General features: G+C 36.6%; 1 protein-coding gene across 5 annotated transcripts in view; it reads right to left on the bottom strand.

Moving 5' to 3' along the window:
* Positions 1-2,642: 2,642 nt before the first annotated feature.
* The window catches only part of OSBPL8 (oxysterol binding protein like 8), a 175,187-nt gene continuing 155,146 nt past the window's right edge, over positions 2,643-22,683 (bottom strand). For all 5 annotated transcript variants that reach the window (XM_003927818.3, XM_074402531.1, XM_074402533.1 and 2 more), the window contains 5 exons: positions 22,086-22,271; positions 21,687-21,774; positions 8,612-8,717; positions 6,524-6,626; positions 2,643-5,934 (listed from right to left, as the gene is read on the bottom strand). In XM_003927818.3, the coding sequence (XP_003927867.1) occupies positions 5,802-5,934; positions 6,524-6,626; positions 8,612-8,717; positions 21,687-21,774; positions 22,086-22,271 (616 nt within the window). In that variant the 3' untranslated portion in view covers positions 2,643-5,801. The remainder of the gene's footprint in view (positions 5,935-6,523; positions 6,627-8,611; positions 8,718-21,686; positions 21,775-22,085; positions 22,272-22,683) is intronic.

Raw genomic sequence — 22,683 nt, 5'->3', positions numbered from 1 at the left:
TCTCATGTAAGAAAGAAATTCAGGGCAACTCCATAAAGTGAAAACAAGTTTATTGAGAAACGAAAGAATAAAAGAATGGCTACTCATTGGCAGAGCAGCCCTGAGGGCTGCTGGTTGCCCAATTTTACAGTTATTTCTTGATTGTATGCTAAACAAGGGGTGGATTATTCATGCCTCCCCTTTGTAGACCATATAGGGTAACTTGCTGATGTTGCCATGGCATTTGTAAACTGTCACTGGCACTGGTAGGAGGGTAGCTGTGAGGACAACCAGAGTTCACTCTCGTGGCCATCTTGGTTTGGGTGGGTTTTGGCTGGCTTCTTTACTGCAGACTCTTCTATCAGCAAGGTCTTTATGACCTGTACTTTGTGCCAACCTCCTATCTCATTCTGTGGCTTAGAATGCCCTAATCATCTGGGACTGCAGCCTAGTAGGTCTCAGCCTCATTTTACCCAGCCCCTACTCAAGATGGACTTGCTCTGGTTCAGATGCCTGATACACCCACCAAATTACTGTGGTAGGTCACCACTCTCCTGGTTCGTTATTCCCACAAGTGGTATTTTGTACGATGCAGAAGATTCAGCTAGCATAATAGCACAACATACATCACCTGCGAGAGCCAAAACATGCCAATATTAGCAAGAAAATGATCTTGTAGATATTTCACTGAGGTTGGACAATGAGGGGCTGTTTTCCTTACTCCTTATTGCTATGACCAAGATAGAAGGAACTAGCAGGCCCTCCTATCTTTTTCTCCTGAACTATGAAACCAAATCAAATGACAGCCAGAAGCCAGTGGAGGCTGAGAGGGCAAGAATGGGAAGAGAGGAGAGTGGGGGGAAAACCAGAGAGAAAGGATGTCTTGGAACTCATCTGATATTGACTCAGTATGGACTAATAGGTGTAATCTGAGGAGGAAAAAAAAAAAAAAACCTTTCATACGGATTTGGTATGTTTGTTTAATAGTAGGGGTTTTTTTCTGGTGCTACTCATAACAAAAGGGTTACATTATTCAACAGAGATTCAAGCAGTGGATTATATTTCTGACATTGGGAAGTGAAGTGCTACGGCTAGCGTTCTATTTAAGTGTACAATGGATATACAGATTCAAACTCTTAAGTAAGAGTGGGCTACTAGTCTTACTCTGAAGCTTTTGGAGACTTTCAACCTCTCCGAGCCTCAGTGTCTTCATGCATAAAATCTAGCTTACTTCCACTTAAGGTTCTCATAGAGGATTCAAGAAGAATGAATATAAAGCACGAAGCAAAGCATACTTCAGGGATTCCCACTGTTGAATCCCTTTCAAGTTTTCTGCCATCCTTTGCAGCTATCTCTACACCCCCAAAAGGGAGGATTACAAAAAATTAACACTAATTTAGTCACCATGTTGTATTAAAAGTCACTTGATCACACTTTGTTCTTTTACAAAATTTTATTTAGAAGCCTACTTATAGAAGTTAGCATAATTTTACAGATTATTAGAAAAATTCAATTATTTTCTTTCTGCAAACAGTTATAATAGGTTAGGAATAATAGATTAGAAATGTACTACATTACAAAACAGTGGCCTATAACTACCTGTACATTTACTATGCACCTTAAGGAAAAGAATTTGACAGTGTGCTGTACTTACACTGCAGGTAACATATTTTTATTCTATCACACAAAACTGACCAGTGGTAGTGCTTGAATTTATAAATGGCCATTAAACAAAATATTTAAACTCAGATGTATATTTAGCATGCCAAAAAGTGAAAAAAAATTTCAACTGAAGTTCTGTGGCTCATCAGTTCAAATGTTTCATGGCATTTTTTTCTTTAAATGATAAAATTTGATATTGTAAAACCAAACAATTTTACATAACAAATGCAAAAAGATAAAATTTTCTAAATTTTAGAAAGAATATTCACATTCATTTTGTCATGGGTTTCATGTGGCTCTTCTAAATATATTAATCATATTAATAAGACACTGGTCCTATACAATTTTAACAGTCCACTTCAATTAAAACCTGTAACAAAAACAAACAGTATGTAAGAGTAACAAAAAGTAAATTAAATATACTAAACTCACACAACGGATAGAATAAAATGAAACCAAATTACATAATGGCAGGTTATACATTTTAAAGACTCTCTTTCCACTTAGTCAAATAAGATAGAAATTGAAATGTAAACTTACTGATTTCTGTGGGGCTTTGCCCACTGGATCAGATTGGAAAATTTGATATAAATCTAATATTTTATTTATGTACATTTAATATGATTCAGTATAATCTGCAGTCTCATGTATGGCTTATCAGTAATGCCATCATCACTGTATATCAAACAAAAAAACCTCACTGCTTACTAGAAATGCTAAATACTGGAAAAAATGGAATTTTATACATTTGTTTTCTTAAATTTTGACAGATATTCTTCAAAAAGTTAAAACTGCCTTCCACAAAATTTTGTATGTATATGGCACAAGTTGACAGCCAAAAAAGTGTGAATTCCATCGAAAAGGCACTGTTAACAATACTCAGAATAATCTGACAAGTCTACATCAATGTCTGAGTAAAGAATAGGTAAATAGACAAACCTTTATAAAAGATAGCATTATTGTTTAAATATACTATAGCTATATAAAAAGAAATAAAGTGACACAGAAATGACCCTTTTATGACAACTAAGCCTATAAACACCTTGAATCATATTAGTTCTGTAACACAAAAATGACAAAACATATTTTCTTAAAGGCACAACAGCATGAATATTAAATGAAAACTGTATTTTACAAGGCCAACTTTTCAATGGAACGCAGTTGCCAACTGTGCTGTGACCAAGACTACACTGCACCTAAGTGATACAAAACAATGGAATACAAGTGAAATATCTATTGCTGTAACTTAACATTTCAAATGTCCTATTTATTGTTTTCTTTTACATGTCCTGGGCCAGCTACATCTTACTAAATGGTTGATGATGGTATGGTACATTTAACAGCGAAAAAGAAAATGCACATGTGAATAATTATTACTCAATTAAGTTTTCATGTAAGAAAATTTTGATAAATGAAAAAAACTGGTCATAAAGTCATAAGTTCTAGAAACCCTCTTGATGCTCTCAGACCACGAGGAACTGTAAATCACATTATGAATCCAGGTGTGAAAGAAGATTAATTTCAGGTAAATAACATTCAAAGTCAATTACATAGTATGGCTACAAAGTTAGTAATTATGTGTTTTAAAGATTCGTATAACTAAGCCTAGTACAAGCACTGATCTAAAATTAAGCCACCAATTCCTGAGTTTGTGTTTAGTTCATAGAAAGAAACTCATACAACTAAAAGCGTAAGAGGACTATTAGATTAGATGTAGGCTTTTAGTGTACAAGAAACAGTCACGAATAACCCTGCTCTTTCTTAAGAAATAGTTTTTGACTCTTTGGGTAAGAACCCATAACATTTGCTCTAAAAAGAAAATTTAAAAATAAAGAAAACAACTACCTATTTAGTTTTAGATTATACCCATACAGATGAAATATTATTTGGACCAAATGAAAACAACATACACGTGGATAAGACCAAAGTCCTAAGAGGTGGGTCACCAATAAAAAATGTTATCAAGGTTTAATGATGAAATGATTTGTGTGATAAGCCAATCAAGTTACTTGTAATTAACTAATTTAAACCATAAAAAAGATCAAATTGGCCGGGCGCGGTGGCTCAAGCCTGTAATCCCAGCACTTTGGGAGGCCGAGGCGGGTGGATCACGAGGTCAAGAGATCGAGACCATCCTGGTCAACATGGTGAAACCCCGTCTCTAATAAAGGTGCAAAAAATTAGCTGGGCATGGTGGCGTGTGCCTGTAATCCCAGCTACTCAGGAGGCTGAGATAGGAGAATTGCCTGAACCCAGGAGGCGGAGGTTGCGGTGAGCCGAGATCGCGCCATTGCACTCCAGCCTGGGTAACAAGAGCGAAACTCCGTCTCAAAAAAAAAAAAAAAAAAAAAAAAAAAAAAGATCAAATTGTACAATATTTACAGAATATCATATATCAATGAATAGGCAGAATGTAACAGAATGTAAATACAAAAATTACATTGACAAATATGAAATATAACCAAAAATCCATTTGATCTAATGTCATGAAAATAATGGGCATAGGTAGGTCTTATTTATGCTTTTATCAATTTAAAACATCAATTCACATGTAATATAGAAGACAGAATTATTTTGCCAACAAAACATGGGAAATGGTTCTTCACAGAAACCTAAGAATACTTAAGATAGCTACATTGGTTAGGGAAAAAAGCAGGCTCTTTTTATAATCATTTTGATTTCCATTATTTAGCAATCAGCCCTTGTATTTATCATGGCATAAACAACTGATTGTAATTTTACTATTTCACAGCCACCTCCTACTGAAAGGCATATGTGGTTAGGGCAATTATTCTCTCTGACCTTCATTTTTATTAAAAAAAATTCAAAATCTATACTTTCAGGATTCTAAGACATATTTTAGAACAACATTTTTACCTTGGCAAAAACTGCTCTCAAGGAATATAAATATTTATATAAAAATACAAAGTGAAAATATTAAACTGAAAAAACAAAAAAAACTTAAGTTTTTCTTAACATGAATAATAGGAATCTCAAAGAATTGTGGTTTTGCCACAGAAAGAAGTTACTAAAAATAGAGGGGGATAATAAAAAAAATCAAACTTCAGAACTTGATACTCTTCGTAGATACTCAACTTACTGCATGTTTTACAGAAAACAATCTTAAGGTACACGTACAGGCCACCACACAGTGTCTTTTCTTACTGCCTTTCTCTTTTTGGCTTTTGAAGTAAAATATTGGTTATAATTTTTTGTATTCTACTTACTCACTGAACACACACTAGGGTCTAAAGCTAAAACAGGTTTTCATAATGAGAAAACATGAATTACCAGCACTTCAAACGCCCTATAAACATCTCTAGAATTTGGCCTATATTATGAACCAGCTGACCCAAGAAAAACGAAAGGAAGAAAAAAGGACAGCAATCAATTTTGACAACACTTTTTTCAGCAAGTGCTTAAAGTGGTATTATAATCAATCCAAGTAGTTGCACACCAGTGTTTTTATACTGATATACATATAAGTATATATATTTACCTGGATCTCTATATATTAAATTCTGGGGGTTAAAAAAAAATCTTGTGTAAACTTTAAAAAAAAAGCAATTTTCCATTTATCTCTCTCAATATATTCATTTTGACCATTCATACTATTTCTTTCTAAGAAGATAACTGAGCTCAGTACTTTGCAAATGATTTTAACAGTAGTGTATTGAACTAATTATGTCTATTATTCCATGATTTCTCAATCTGTAATTCCTTACTGATAAAAGTTTTGTGCCTGTTTTATGAAGAAAATAGATTACATATATTTATAATATTGATAGCTTTTTTTGTTATGAACAATGTTAACATTACATCTCAGAACATACTATAGAATACAAAGATTACTGTCAGGTAAGAGTACATAAGAGACAATTGTGTATACATGTGGGTTTATTATACTCACATGTAGACACATTCTCACAAAAGCTAGAAATGTCCTGGCACTTAACACATAGCTCACTTTAATAATCAAATAAGATAGCTCTTGTTTCAGTGTGAAGATAAAAGATATGAAAAGTCAATACCTCTACATTTATCTACTAGGTTTTTCTGTTTTTAGAAATACTGTGATTTTTAATAAAGACCAAACCAACTTAAACACTGGTCCCAGGCCAAATCAGATCTTTCTAGTTCACTGATTCAATGGTAGAGAACTATTTGAACATGAAGTTTATTATGACTTGAAGCAGAATCAGGAGGAAAATGATGAAGTAGTCTTTTTGTTGCAGAAAATAATCCGTGGCAGGTGTGCTTGAAACTAAATGATTTCGAAGAGCCATAATATTTCTACAAAAATAAGCAACAACAGATTTTATAATGATTTACCAGAAATGCTAGCATAGAAACCATAATCTGATATTAAACAGTCACAGAGCATTTAATGTTAATAATTTTTAGTTGCTGGGTCATGGAGTGGCATGTAGGGGGAAGGGTCTGGGATTGCAAAGAGGAATACTTAACAGGTCTCAGGGAGTGAATATTTATCCACTGTTATGGATGTATTTCCATATTTCAACTGGTACATTCCAATGAAATATTAGTCATGCACAGAGGGGACTGCAGAAGCCTTTGTTAACTGACTTTCTCAGAAACAACTCCACCTCCACATGCAACCCAGCTACATTCCTAGCATGCTACAGCAGTAAAATAAAGTGATTCCAATTCCACCCTCAGAGAAAAAACCTCTCCTTCCTTTCGAGTATTTTAGTGCTAGAGGAATTTCCTAAGTGTCAAACATCAGGTGACAGAGACTAACATTCTATTTTAGCCTAGCTAAATGTTATAAAAATTGAAGTCTGCATACAGTTTCCCACATAACAGGATTCTTAACTACTCCTTGGTCTCAAATGAATAGTCACTGTCAGTATATTATTACCTTTTAATTTCTTCCTGTGTTTGTTTTATAGATTCGATGGAACTCTGAATGTCTCCCAGTTCTATTCCTTTCTTTCTTCTTGTACTTGGTTTTACTGATTGAGCTAAAAAGACATTTAGAATGAAGTTGACACTATAAAAATGATCTACAGTTCAATTTAATGTATCTCATGTAATAAAAATTTTCCTGGGCATTTGCTTTTGTGGCCTAGAGATTAGCATAATAATATGAATACTCTGCACTTTTGAAGTTTCAAACACATCATTGCAACACTAGAACACTACAAATATATCTAAATTACTACACATTAGTTTAGTTTTGGATGGCACCAGTTTTATTTTTTAACTAATTAAAACAGAAATAATTCATTAGAGAACATATATTAATTTGGGGAAGGTATTACTCCCTTCTGTTCTTTGCGCATTTGCCTGCATCTGAAGAAGTCAGCTTCTTGAGCCTTTTTTTCAATTTTTTATTTTTAGTGTTTAGTTACCCAAACTTTAAATCCCTTTTGATACTGTTTTTGCAAACTTTTACTGCCAATAAGCAAGCTGTATATGTTTTTCCAAATTCCCTCTCATATGCATTCTTTCCTTTCCATTTTTGTTCAGATCCTACTTAATCTCTCTGTAAGTATCAACTTTCTCGCTTTAAAAATAGTGATAATAATACCAGACTTTACAAGATTGTTGGAAGGTATATTTAACATACAGTCTGGCACTCAATAAATGTCTGCTGATACATCATAGTAATATAGTAAAGTGGTTGACAGTGTGAATTAAGGAGCCAAAAAATCTGCATATATAACACATATATACCTTTGGGGTATATATGACCTCAGGCAGTTTACTTTGTGTCTCGGTTTCTTTACTCGCAAAATGGGAATAACAACAATACAACCAGTTCTCTCTTCTAACACACTCGTATGCCATGTGACTCCTGCTTTTAAACCTGTATTCGTTTCATTCCTCTAACTACTCCAGTATGTTACTCCTACCCCACTCCCCAAGCCTAGTTTGCTATAATCCATTAGAAATCCTAATAATTCATCAGGATTCTAAGAACTTTCCCTCAAATTGAACTGCACTCCCTCTTCTTTAAACTCTTTATCATGTGCCATCTAATTTTTTATTATCTACCATTTATTCATCTCTAGTGCTATCTTTATAGGTAAAAATGGACTCCCCAGTTTAGTGTAAACTCATTAGAGATTATGGCTTAAAGTTTTTTTTTTTTTTGGATCATGTCACAAACATCACTTTAATCCTTTCCTGATTATATCTCAATATAGTTCAAGATAGTTTACACATTATTTGACTCTCATAAGAATGACATACAATTTAACAGTTAATAAGTTTTATATTTTTACTGTCTGTGACTTCCAAACACTACAGAAATTTATTCTGGAAATAAAACTTTTTTGAAGCATGGAACTGAGCTCAAAGCTCAAAAAACTGCTTCTGAATTCAGTCTAGGGAACCATCAACAATTTTTCAGAGGCTAACAAGACAGAAGAGGTAGTTACTACTAGAGCGTGTTTTTTTTTTTTTTTTTTTTTTTTTTTTTTTTTAAGACAGGGTCTCGCTCTGTTGCCCAGGCTGGAGTACAGTAGTGCAGTATTGGCTCAGTGCATCTTCTGCCTCCTGGGTTCAAGCAACTCTCGTGCCTTAGCCTCCCAAGTAGCTAGGATTACAGGTGTGCACCACCACACATAGCTATTTTTTTTGTATTTTTAGTAGAGATAGAGTTTTGCAATGTTGGCCAGGACAGTCTTGAACTCTTGGCCTCAAGTGATCCACCCACCTCAGCATCCCGAAGTGCTGTGATTATAGGAGTGAGCCACCGCGCCTGGCCTAGAGTATGGTTCTTATTTGGATGTCTCCCCTTTTTCATTTTCTGTTCCTTTACTTTGCGTTCTGGTCTCACAACTTATCTATGATCTAGAATAGATTTTGTACCTCAACCCTACCCCTACCAAAACTCATATAACTTCTTGAATTAATAAGAAAAACCATATTCATATCAAATTGTGTAATTAAAAAAAAAATTAGACTCTCACAGTGAACAGTCTGCAATAAATATTTTTACCTTCACTTCCAGAGGAGTCTTGGATGTCAGGTTCTGGGGAGGAATAGCCTTTTGTTACTTTCTTCTGTTGCCTGGTTGGCTTATGTTTCATTTTGGGGACACTAACCTAAAGAAAAAAAATAATTATTTTGTGAATTTGCACTGTATTTTGGCCTAAAGACCAATGGTGTACAACTGTCAAAATTATCTGCAGATAGGCATGATATTCAGAAATAAAGACAATGATGAAATAGTCTAATTCAAATTTAAGAAATAAGATAAGATACACAATCAAATGATCTTATTTTAATAAAAGTAATTTGGCACAAACGTCAAAAAGTAAAATACACAATGAAGAGTATATCCAGTCTCTCTCCCACTAAATAGGTACCCATTTAAACAAACATGAATATAGAGCCCCCTACCTCTGACTACACCAGCTAGTATCTCTAGTAGAATGTTAAATAACAGTTTGTATAAATCATATTTAGCTTGTTCCCAATGTTAGAAACATTCCCATTGAATGATGCTGGGTTTCCAGTAAAACTGTTTATTTACTTTTAATCACATCTAGGTAGTACAGAAAGCATGTTATAATAAATAAAAATGGTATTATTTTGTAGAGCATTATTTAAACTTACTGAAAGCATTTAAGTGGATGCACAAGATTCTAAAGTATATGAAATCATCAATTATGACTAAATTTTCCTTAGAATAATAAACTTTAGACTCTATGCTACTAATAGGTTTATAATTTTGGTGTTCAGTATTAAACTTAAAAACCTAAATACAAGAGACGAAACTAGAATCAGAAAGACAAGACGTATTAGTCCATTTTTACGTTGCTGATAAAGACACATGCAAGACTGGGATGAAAAGGAGGTTTAATCTGACTTACAGTTCCACACGGCTGGGGAGGTCTCATAATCATGGCAGAGGGCAAAAGGCACTTCTTACATGGTGGCAGCAAGAGAGAATGAGGAAGACGCAAAAGTGGAAATTCCTGATAAAACCATCAGATCTCGAGAGACTTATTCACTACCATGAGAACAGTATGGGGGAAACTGCCCCCATGATTCAAATTATGTCTCACCAGGTCTCTCCCACAACGTGGGAATTATGGGAGTACAATTCAAGATGAGATTTGGGTGGGGGACACAGAACCAAATCATATCATTCCACCCCTGGTTCTTCTACGTATCATGTCTTCACATTTCAAAACCAATCATGCCTTCCCAACAGTCCCCCAAAGTCTCAACTCATTTCAGCATTAACCAAAAATCCAAAGTCCAAAGTCTCAACTTAGACAAGTCCCTTCTGCCTATGAGCCTGTAAAATCAAAAGCAAGCTAGTTACTTTCTAAATACAACGGGGGTACAGGCACTGGGTAAATACAGCCATTCCAAATGGGAGAAATTTGGAAACAAAGGGGTTATGAGGCCCACGAAAAGTTTGAAATCCAGTGGGGCAGTCAAATTTTAAAGCTCCAAAATGATCTCCTTTGACTCCATGTTTCAGATCCAGGTCATGCTGATGCAAGAGGCAGGTTCCACAGTCTTGGGCAGCTCCACCCCTGTGGCTTTGCAGGATATCTCCTCCTGGTTGCTTTCATGGGCTGGCGTTGACTGCCTGTGGCTTTTCCAGGTGCACAGTGCAAACTGTCAGTGGATCTATAATTCTGGAGTCTGGAGGATGGTGGCCCTCTTCTCACAGCTCCACTAGGCAGTGCCCCAGTAGGGACTCTGTGTGGGGGCTCTGCTCCCACAATGCCTTTCTGCATTGCCCTAGCAGAGGTTCTTCATGAGGTCTTCGCTCCTGCAGCAAACTTTTTCCTGGGCATCCTGGTATTTCTATACATCTTCTGAAATCTAGGTAAAGGTTCCCAAACCTCGATTCTTGACTTTTGTGCACCTGTATACTCAACACCAGGTGGAGGCTGCCAAGGTTTGGGGCTTGCACCTTCTGAAACCATGAGCAGAGGTTGTACCTTAGCCCCTTTTAGCAGTGGCTGAAGTGGCTGGGATATAGGGCACCAAGTCCCTGGGTTGCACACAGTATGGAGACCCTGGGCCCAGCCCATGGAACCATTTTTACCTCCTAGGCTTCCCAGTCTGTAAAGGGAGGTGCTGCCATCAAGACCTAGGACATGCGGTAGAGATATAACACTGTCTTGGGAATTAACATTTGACTCCTTGTTACTTATGCATATTTCTGCAGCCAGCTGAATTTCTCCTCAAAAAATGGGTTTTTCTTTTTTACTGCATCATCAGGCTGCAAATTTTCCAAACTTTTATGTTCTGCTCCCCTTTTAAAACAGACTGCTTTTAACAGCAAAACAAATTACTTCTTGAAAGCCTTGCTCCTTAGAAATTTATTCCACCAGATACCCTAAATCATTTCTTTCACATTCACAGTTCCACAAATCTCTATGGCAGGGTCAAAATGCCACCGGTCTCTTTGCCAAAACATAACAAGAGCCACATTTGCTCCAGTTTCCAACAAATTTCTCATCTTCATCTGAGACCACTTTAGCCTGGACCTTATTGTTCATGTCACTATCAACATTTTTTGTCAAAGCAATTCAACAAGTCTCTAGGAGGTTCCAAACTTTCCCACATTTTCCTGTCTTCTTTTTATCCCTCCAAACTGTTCCAACCTCTGCCTGATACCCAGTTCCAAAGTTGCTTCCATATTTTGGGGGTATCTTTTCAGCAGCATCTCACTCTAATTTGCAATATTAGTCCCTTTTTACACTGCTGATAAAGACATACCAGAGACTGGGAAGAAAAGGAGGTTTAAGTTGACGTTTAATCCCACATGGCTAGGGAGATCTCATAATCATGGTGCAGGGCAAAAGGCCCCCCTTCCTACATAGTGGCAGGAAGAGAGAATGAGGAAGACGCAAAAGTGGAAACCTCTGATAAAACCATCAGATCTCATGAGACATATTCACTACCATGAAAACTGTATGGGGGAAACCGCCCCCATGATTCAAATTATCTCCCACTATGTCCCTCCTATAGCATGTGGAAATTATGGGAGTACAATTCAAGATGAGATGTGGATGGGGACACAAAGCCAAACCATATCACAAGGTAATCTTTATGCTTGAAAAAACAGAGAACAAGTGGTCAACAACTTGGTTCTTTCTTGTTCACCATTCTAACAGGAAGTATTCCCAATTACTTACTTCTTGAAATAATTTTGCAAAATCTTATTCATGTATTTAAAAATAAAATTTCTATAATATGCAACAAGCAAGCAGGTTTGGCCCATACTCCTGTGTCAAATGCTGGAGACTTAAAAATTTTATAACTTTTAAAATAGAAATCCGCATTTCTAGAGTAGGTTCAAATTAGAGATTGATGAAGACTAGTGAGAAGCTTATTTAAAATAACAAAGGAAGTCAGAAATACAACTAGAGATATACAAAGATTTACTCTGATCAGTAGAGTATTCCTTTAGAGAAAAATACAGAAGCCTGTGTGTATCTATTTAGGGTTGTTAAAAGAATACAATTTTTAAAGTTTTTGAATTTTTAAATTTCATAAGATATATAAAATAAACCGTATTATTTTAACCATTTTGTGTGTACAACTCAGTGGCATTAATTATATTCACAATATTATGCATCCATCACCACAATTCCAAAACATTTTTATCTTCCTCAAGAAAGGTTGTATAACAATTAAGCATTTCCTTTTCCTCTGGTCCTGGTAACCATTTCTAATCTTTTTGTCTGTACGAATCTGCTATCCTTTATATTTTATGTAAGTGGAATCACACAATATTGGTCCTTTTGTGTTTGGTTTATTTAACTTAGAATATTTTCAATGTTCATCCACGTTATAGCATATTAACAGAACTTTATTCCTGCAGCTGAATAATATTTCACGGTATGTATATACTACACTTCCTTTATCCATTCATCTGCTGATGGACACATGGATTGTTTCTACCTTTTGGTTATTATGAATAATGCTACTATGAACATTGCTGTACTCGAATCTATTTGAGCACTTGTTTTTAATCTTTTGGAGTAGAATTGCCAGGTCATGTGGTAATTCTATGTTTGGCTTTTGAGGACTTGCCAAACCATTTTTCACAGTGACTGCACTATTTCACATTCCCACCAGCAATGCAGCAATGTACAAGGATTCTAACTTCTCCATATCCTCACCAACACTTATTTTCCTCTTTCTAGTAGGTATGATATAGTACCTAATTGTGGTTTGGATTTGTATTTCCCTTCTTACTAATGATATTGAACATCTTTTCATGTGTTTGTTGGCCATCTGTATATCTTCTTTGGAGAAACATCTTATCAAGTCCTTTGCTCACTTTTAAATCAGGTTGTCTTTTAAAGTCAGGAATTCTTTAGATATTATGGATATCATGGCTTTATCAGATAAATAATTTGTAAATATTTCTCTCATTCTATAGGTTGGCTCTTCACTTTGTTGACAGTGTCCCTTTGATGCACGAAGTTTTAAATTTTCATGAAGTCCAATTTATCTACTTGTTGCTGTTGTTACTTGTGCTTTTAGTGTCATATCTAAGAATGCATTGCCAAATACAAGGCTGTAACGACTTATCCCGGTTTTCTTCTGAGAGTTTTATGGATTGTAGCTGCAATTTTGGGTTGCAGACCCATTTTGAGTTAATTTTTAGGTGGAGGGTCCAACTTCATTCTTTTGTATGTGGATAGTTATCCCAACACTGTTTGTTGAAGACTGTTATTTTCCTACTGGGTGGACTTGATATCTTTGTAAAAAATAAACCGGTGGCTAGCAAGATGGCTGAATAGGAACAGCTCCGGTCTGCTGCTCCCAGCAGGATCAATGCAGAAAGCAATGGATGCAGCCCACAGAGAGTGAGCTGAAGCAGAGTGGGGTAACGCCTCACCTGGGAAGTGCAAGGGGTCAGGAAACTCCCTCCCCTAGCCAAGGGACGTCATTAGGGACTGTGCATTCCAGCTCAGATACTATACTTTTCTCACAGTTTTCGCAACCAGCAGACCAGGAGAATCCCTCGGGTACCTACAGCACAAAAGCTCTGGGTTTCAAGCACAAAACTGGGCAGCCATTTGGGCAGACACCAAGCTAGCTGCAGAAGTTTTTCTTTCATCTCTGTGGTGCCTGGAACACCAGCAAGACAGAACCATTCCCTTCCCTGGAAATGAGGCTGCAGCCAGGGAGCCAAGTGGTCTAGCTCAGCAGATCCCACCCCATGGAGCCCAGCAAGCTTAAATCCACTGGCTTGAAATTCTCACTGCCAGCACAGCAGTCTGAAGTCAACCTGGGATGCTGGAGCTTGATGAGAAGAGGAGTGTCTGTGATTACTGAGGCTTGAGTGAGTGGTTTTCCCCTCACATTGTAAACAAAACTGCATGGAAGGTCAAACTGGAAGGAGCCCACAGCAGCACGGCAAAACCACTGTAGACAGACTGCCTCTCTAGATTTCTCCTCTCTCGGCAGGGCATCTCTGAAAGAAAAGCAGCAGCTCCAGTCAGGGGCTTATAGATAAAACTCCCATCTCCCTGGGGCAGAGCACCTGGGGGAAGGGCCAGCTGTGGGCACAGCTTCAGCAGATTTAAACGCTCCTGCCTGGTGGCTCTGAAGAGAGCAGAGGATCTCCCAGCACAGCACTCAAGCTCTGCTAACGGACAGACTGCCTCCTTAAGTGGGTCGCTGACCCCGATGCCTTCTGACTGGGAAACACCTCCCAGCAGAGGTCGACAGACACCTTATATAGGAGAGCTCCAGCTGGCATCTGGCAGGAGCCCCTCTGAGACAAAACTTCCAGAGGAAAAAACAGGCAGCAATCTTTGCTGTTCTGCAGCCTCTGCTAGTGATACCCAGGCAAACAGGGTCTGGAGTGGACCTCCAGCAAACTCCAGCAGACCTGCAGCAGAGAGGCCTGATTGTTAGAAGGAAAACTAACAAACAGAAAGGAATAGCATAAGGGCGTCAACACAAAGGACGTCCACACAGAAACCCCATCCGAAGGTCACCACCATCAAACACCAAAGGTAGATAAATCCACAAAGATGGGGAGAAACCAGCATAAAAAGGCTGAAAATTCCAAAAACCAGAATGCCTATTCTCCTCCAAAGGATTACAGCTCCTCACCAGAAAGGGAACAAAACTGGACACAGAATGAGTTTGATGAGTTGACAGAAGTAGGCTTTAGAAGGTAATAACAAACTCCTCTGAGCTATCAGAGCATGTTCTAACCCAATGCAAGGAAGCTTCTTGCCTTGAAAAAAGGCTAGAAGAATTGCTAACCAGAATAATCAATTTAGAGAAGAACAAAAATGATCCGCTGCAGCTGAAAAACACAGCACGAGAACCTCATGAAGCATATACAAGTATCAATAGCCAAATCGATCACGCAGAAGAAAGGATATCAGAGATTAAAGATCAACTTAATGAAATAAAGTGTGAAGGCAATATTAGAGAAAAAGGAATAAAAAGGAACAAACAAAGCCTCTAAGAAATATGGTACTATGTGAAAAAACAAAACCTATGTTTGATTGGTGTACTGAAAGTGATGGGGAGAATAGAACCAAGCTGGAAAACTCTTCAGGATATTATCCAGGAGAACTTCCCCAACCTAGCAAGACAGGCCAACATTCAAATTCAAGAAATATAAAGAATAGCACAAACATACTCCTCAAGAAGAGCAACCCCAAGACACATAATCATCAGATTCACCAAGGTTGAAATTAAGGAAAAATGTTAAGGGTAGCCAGAGAGAAAGGTCAAGTTACCCACAAAGGGAAGCCCAACAGACTAACAGCAGATCTCTCAACAGAAACCCTACAAGCCAGAAGAGAGTGGGAGCCTATATTCAACATTCTTAAAAAGAAAAGAATTTTCAACCCAGAATTTCATATCCAACCAAATTAAGCTTCATAAGTGAAGGAGAAATAAAATCCTCTACAGATAAGCAAATGCTGAGAGATTCTGTCACCACCAAGCCTGCCTTACAAGAGCTCCTGAAGGAAGCACTAAATATAGAAATGAAAAATTGGTACCAGCCACTGCAAAAACATACCAAATTGTAAAGACCATCGACACTATGAAGAAACTGCATCAACTAACAGGCAAAATGACCAGCTAGCACCATAATGACAGGATCAAATTCACACATAACAATATTAACCTTATATGTAAACAGACAATTAAAAGACACAGACTGGCAAATTGGATAAAGAGTCAAGACCCATTGGTTTGCTGTATTCAGGAGACCCAGCTCAGGTACAAAGACACACATAGGCTCAAAATAAAGGGATGGAGGAATATTTACCAAGCTAATGGAAAGCAAAAGGAAAAAAAAAAAAAAAAAAGGCAGGGTTGTAATCCTAGTCTATGATAAAACAGACTTTAAACCAACAGAGATCAAAAAGACAAAAGAAGGGCATTACATAATGGTAAAGGGATCAATTCAACAAGAAGAGCTAACTATCCTAAATATATACGCACCCAATACAGGAGTATCCAGATTCATAAAGCAAGTTCTTAGAGAACTGCACAGAGACTTAAGACTCCCTCACAATAATAATAGGAGACTTTAACACCCCGCTGTGAATATTAGACAGATCAACAAGACAGAAAATTAGCAAGGATATTCAGGACTTGAATTCAGCTCTGGACCAAGTGAATTTAATAGACATTTGCAGAACTCTCCACCCCAAATCAACAGACTGGATAAAGAAAATGTGGCACATATACACCATGGAATACTATGCAGCCATAAAAAGGATGAGTTCATGTCCTTTGCAGGGGCATGGATGAAGCCAGAAACCATCATTCTCAGCAAACTAACACAGGAACAGAAAACCAAACACCACATGTTCTCACTCATAAATGGGAGTTGAACAATGAGAACACATGGACACAGGGAGGGGAACATCACACACTATGGCCGGTTGATGGGTGGAGGCCTAGGGGAGGGATAGCATTAGGAGAAATACCTAATGTAGATGATGGGTTGATGGGTGCAGCAAACCACCATGGTACAGGTATACCTATGCAACAAACCTGCATGTTCTGCACGTGTAACCCAGAACTTAAAATATAATTTAAAAAAATAAATAAACTGACCACAGATGTCTGGCTTGACATTTAGACACTCAATTTTATTCCATTGGTCAATATGCCTTTTCTGACATAAATATCACATTTTTCCAATTGCTGTAGCTTTATAGTACGTTTCAAAATAAAAAAGGAAGACTCCTCCAACTTTGCTCTTCTTTTTCAAAATTGTTTTGGCTATTTGTGGCCCCCTGTAATTCTATGTGAATTTGAGGATCTGCTTTCCCAGTTTTGCAAAAAAAGGCTTCGAATATTATCAGGGATTGTGGTGAAACTGCAGATTGCTTTGAGTAGTAATGTTATATTCTTATTTCTATTGTTTTGAGATAGGATCTCACTCTGTCAGCCAGGCTGCAGTGTAGTGGTACGGTCACGACTCACTGCAACCTCAACTTCTCTGGGGTCAGGTGATCCTCCCACCTCAGCCCCCCAAGTAGCTGGGACTACAGGTGTGTGCCATGATGCCCAACTAATTTTTCTATTTTTTTCTGTAGAGACAAGAGTTTTGCCATGTTGTCCAGGCTGATCTCAAACTCCTGGTTCAAGCAATCCCTCTGTCTCAGCCTCCCAAAATGCTGAGGTTATAAGCATGAGCCAATATGTCTGGCCAAAATGTTAACAATATTAACCTTCCTACCTGAGAAAATGACATTATTTAGACGTTCTTTAATTTCCTTGGCAATGTTTTATAGTTTTCACTGTACAAGTCTTTCAGGTCCTTTGTTAAATTTGTTTTTTTGGATGGTATTGTAAATCGAATTGGTTTCTTAATTTTGAGATTCTTCATCATTAGAAACACAACTGATTTTTGTGTGTTGATCTTGTACCCTGCAATTTTTCTTAAATTCATTAGCTTGAATAGCTTTCTATGGATTCTTTGGGATTTTCTTTTTCTTTCTCTTTTTTTTTTTTTCATGCCAGTCAGAATGGCTATTATTAACAAGTCAAAAAACAGATGCTGGCAAGGTTCCAGAGAAAAAGGAATGCTTTTACACACATATGTTCATTGCAGCATTATTCACAATAGCAAAGACATGGAATCAACCTAAATGCCCATCAATTATAGACTGGATAAAGAAAATGTGGTACATAAACACCACAGAATACTATGCAGCCATAAAAAGGAACAAGACCATGTACTTTGCAAGGACATATATGGAGTTGGAAGCCATTATCCTCAGCAAACTAACACAGAAACAAAAAACCAAACACCACATGTTCTCGTAAATGGGAGCTTAATGATGAGAACACATGGAAACATGGTTCTCATCATTAAGATAGGAACAACACACACTGGGGCCTGTCCGAGGAAACAGGGAGGGGAGGGAGAATATCAGGAAGAATAGCTAATGGATGCTGGGATTAATGGGATTTTCTATATATAGGATAATGTCATGTGTTAATTAGAGATTGATCGTCTTACTTCTTTGTTTCCAATTTTGATGCCTTCTCTTTCTTTTCTTGCTCTGGCTAGAACTTCCAGTAAAATGGTAAACAGGAGTGGTGAAAGTGGGAAAGTATGTCTTGTTCCTGATGTTAGGGGGAAAGCTTTCAGCCTGTTGCCAATCAATCTACTATTTGTGGGATTTTCATAAATGCCCTTAATCATGTTGAGGAAATCTCATCTCTTCTTAGTTTTATGAGGTCATTCATTCTTTCTTTGAATCAGGAACGGGTGATGGATTTTGTCAAATGCCTTTTCTATGTCAAGTGAGATGACCATGTGATTTCCCCCTCCTTAATGTGATGTATTACACTGATTTGCTTATGTGAAACCAACCTTGCATTTCTGGAATAAACTCCACTTAGTCATGGTGTATAATGCTACTGAATTTTGTTTGCCAGTATTTTGTTAAGGATGTATGGATCTTATTTATAAAGGTTATTTGCAATTTTCTTTTCTTGTGATGTCTTTTTCTGGCTTTGCCATTAAGGTAATGTTAGCCTCAGAGAATAAGTTAGGAAATGTTGCCATCTATTCTATTTTTTGAAAATTTGAGAAGGATTGGTGTTTGTTCTTCAGTTATGTAGAATTCACCAGTGTAGCCTTTCTTTGGAGGTTTTCGGTTACTTGATCCAATCTCCTTATTGTTACAGCTCTATTGAGATTTTCTATTTCTTTTTGAGTCCGTTTATGTAATTTGTTTCTAGGGATTTTTCCTTTTCATCTAGGTTAATTTGTTGGCACACAATTATTCATAGTATTCTTTCATAATCTTATTTCTTTATGATTAGTAGTAACATCCCCACTTTAATTTCTGATTTTAGTCATTTGTGTTTTCTTTCTTGCTTCCTCAGTCTAGCTGGCTTATCAATTTTGTTGATTTTTATCAAAGAGCAACTTTTGGTCTGGTTTCACAAAATCTATTTTTTTTCCTACTCTATTTCATCTGCACTCTAATCTTCATTATTTTCTTCTTCTGCTAGCTTTGGGTTTAGTTTGCTCTTCTTTTTCTAGTTTCTCATGGCATAAAGTAAGAATATTGATTTGAGATCTCTTTTAATGTAGATATTCACAGTTATACATTTTCCTTACCTTTGCTGCATCTCGTAAGTTTTGGTATACTATATTTTTGTTTTCACTTGTCTAAGTAGTACCTAATTTCCCTTGTGTTTTTCTTTGACGCATTGAGGTCTCGTTTTGTTTTTTTTTGTTTCTGAGACGGAATCTCACACTGTTGCCCAGCCTGGAATGCAGTGGTATGATCTTGGCTCACTACAACCTCCGCCTCCCAGGTTCACATGATTCTCATGCTTCAATCACCCGAGTAGCTGCGATTTATTGAGACATATTATATGGTGTAACATATGGTCTATCCTGGAGAATTTTCCATGTACACTTGAGAAGAACGTGTATTCTTCCGTGGTTGGGTGGATTGTTCTATGTGTCTGCTACGTTAAGTTGGTTTACAGTGTGGTTCAAGTTATCTGTTTCCTTCTTGATCTTCTATCTACAAGTTCTATCCAATATTAAAAGTAGTGTACTGATTTATCCATCTATTGTTGTAGAACTGTTTCTATCTTCAATTCTGTCAGTTTGCCTTGTATATTTTGGGGCTCTGTTGATTGGTATATATGCTTATAATTGCTATATATTTTGATAAATTGATCCTTTTATCAATATGACATGGTTTTTGTCTCTTGTAGCAATGTTTGACTTAAAGTCTATTTAGTCTGACATTAGGATAACCACCTCAGTCTCCTTTGGTTACTATCAGCACATAATATTTTTTTCCACCTTTCATTTTACTCTATATCTGCCTCTGTATCTAAAGTGAATCTCTTATACACAGCATATAGTTGGGTCATGTTTATTTTAATCAATTTTTACAATTTGCCTTTTGCTCAGAGTTTAATTTACATTTTAAAGTAACTACTGATAAAAACTTACTTCTGATTTTGCTATTTACCATATGTCATATACATTTTTTGTCCCGTCTTTACTCTATTAGTGCCTGCTTGTATGTTTGCTTCTTGTAGAGAACTGTTTCAATTCCCTCCTCATTTTCTTTTGTGTATATTTAGGTATCTTATTTGTGGTTACTATGGGGATGACATTTACACCTATCTCTACAACCATCTAGTTCGAAATGATACCAACTTAACTTCAGTAGTACATAAAAACTTTCCTCCTATACTGTTCCATCTCCCTGCTTTTATGTTGTAACAAATTATATCTTTATACATTGTATGTCCAATAATAGATATGTAATTAAATTATTTTTCATTCATTTAAGTCCTGTAGGGAATAAAAAGAGTTATAAACTAAAATTACAATAGCACTAGCTTTTATATTCGCCCAATTATTTAATGAAAATCTTTATTTATTCATACAGCTTTGAGTTTTATTTTATTCTGAATGATTCCCCTTAGCATTTTTTTGTAGGGCAGGTCTAGTGGTAATGAACTCCCTCAGTTTTTATCTGGGAATGCCTTAATTTCTCCATTTTTGAATGACAGTTTTGCCAGATACAGAATTCTTGATTGACAAGTTTTTTTCTTCTAGCACTTTAAATATGTCATCTCATTGCCTTCTGTCCTCCAAGGTTTCTATGAGAAATCAGTTAAACCTACAGAAGATCCCCAGTGTATGTGATACATTGCTTTTCTCTCTGGTTTTAAGACTGTCTTTGGCTTTTGACAGTCTGTCGTGGTGTAGGTCTCTCTCAGATCATCCTAGTTGGAGTTGGAGTTAGTTGACCTTTGATTCTGTAGATTTATATCTTTCACCAAATTTGGGAATGTAGGGGTTTTCTTTCCTCAAATATTCCTCCTCTGTCTTCTCTTTGTGGAACTCTAATAATGCAACGATAACCCACTTGATGGTTTCCCACAGGTGCTTTAGGCTCTCTGTTCATGCCACTTCATTTTTTCTCCTCCTCAGACTAGGTAATTTCAATGGTCTTATCTCTAAGTTTCCTGATCCTGTCTTATGCTTGTTTATATCTGCTTTTGAATATCTCTAGTGAATTTTCATTTTTATTACACTTTTCAGCTCCAGAATTTGTTTGGCTTCTTTGTATAATGTGTCTTTATTTATTTTCTCAGAGATGAGTGCCTGTGTAAGTCCTTCAGGTAGTATCCTGACTGGTTAGAACAGACATACAGAATTATGTATGAGGTCCGCTCTGCTCCTTCTGGAACTAGGGACTTACACTGGCACTGCAGTGCCCTTCAAGACCGCTACTGCACTGGGATGGACCTGGGGCAAGTGCAGGTAAAATGCCACAAAGCTTTCCTCTCTTTGCCCTTTCTTGATCCAGTGTTCACTTGGTTGCTGAACACCTCTGGCTGTTTTCAGAGTTCTGGCAAATTGGGTTGACAGTTTTTGCTTGTTTTCTGATGTTTCCCTGGGGTAACAAGAGTTCAGAGCTGTCTATTTTGCTCACTCAAAATTTTGAATTTTGAAACCACATTTTAAATGTTGGTTGCTATAGATACTAAAGATTTAACAAATTTATATACCTAGTGTATCTAGTTACTTTTTTATTACATACCATTGGAGTACGATGTTTCACTTTGGTCTGAATAACACCATCTTTTTCAAACTGTATCATATCATTAAGTGGGTCCCATGGTCGGGTACTAAATAAATGAAAAAAAAAAAATACCAGTTGCTTAATAACCAAACAAAAAGTTTAAAACTTTCTATTCCATGATTTAATTTTATTAATAATTATATACACAGTTCTAATATTGAGATTTCTCCATATCTAATCTTCTGATCGTAACTACTAGTCTAGAGTTAAGCTTATAATAAACACAACATCAAGTTTAAAAATCTCACACTAATATACATGGTTTAAATAATTAAAAACTACTCCAGCAACAAATATTCTAAAGGCAACAAGTCATGCTAATATACTGTTTGAAATAAACTATTTTAAATTACTTACTCCGCAAACTTATAATGCCATTCTCCTGTGAGTGAATCAAGTTCAAATAATCTGCAAGACCATTCTTCATTTTTTGTTTTCCGATCTCTGGCAGCCTGCCTTTGAGCTTCTTCCAAAACATACTTCTCTTGGGTAGCTTCGGTTTGGTCTTTGGCATTTATGGCTCGAGTTACCCGCTGCCAGAGTCTAATATATGTGCAAAAATAGTATTAAAAATGAAACCAAAAATAGAATTTATATAGAATAGACTTCAATCCCCTTGAGAGAAAATAACATTCACATGGATTTTTGGCTTTGACAATACGTATTCTCATATGCTTAGAAATGAGTCAAGATATAAATCCAATCCCTCGAGTAGAGAGATCTATTCATAAGTGTAGACTAATTTTTTTTACTTGGCAAGAGGAACTTATTACATGGACTCTTAAACTCATGATAGTAAGTGTTGCTGACTCAAGATGATAGGAACGTAATAAAAGTAAAGCTCAGGGATCTATACTTCTAGCAAGTGTTCCAGATGATTCATACACTGTTTAAGATCCGCTGGCTTCATAAAGATCCATTACTGTAATGCAGTGCTTCTCAACTTTGGATCCAT

The sequence above is a fragment of the Saimiri boliviensis genome, chromosome 7 (assembly GCF_048565385.1).
Source record: "Saimiri boliviensis isolate mSaiBol1 chromosome 7, mSaiBol1.pri, whole genome shotgun sequence".
Lineage (NCBI taxonomy): Eukaryota > Metazoa > Chordata > Mammalia > Primates > Cebidae > Saimiri > Saimiri boliviensis.
Note: the sequence above shows the minus strand (reverse complement) of the source record. Positions and strands in the feature narration are given on the sequence as shown.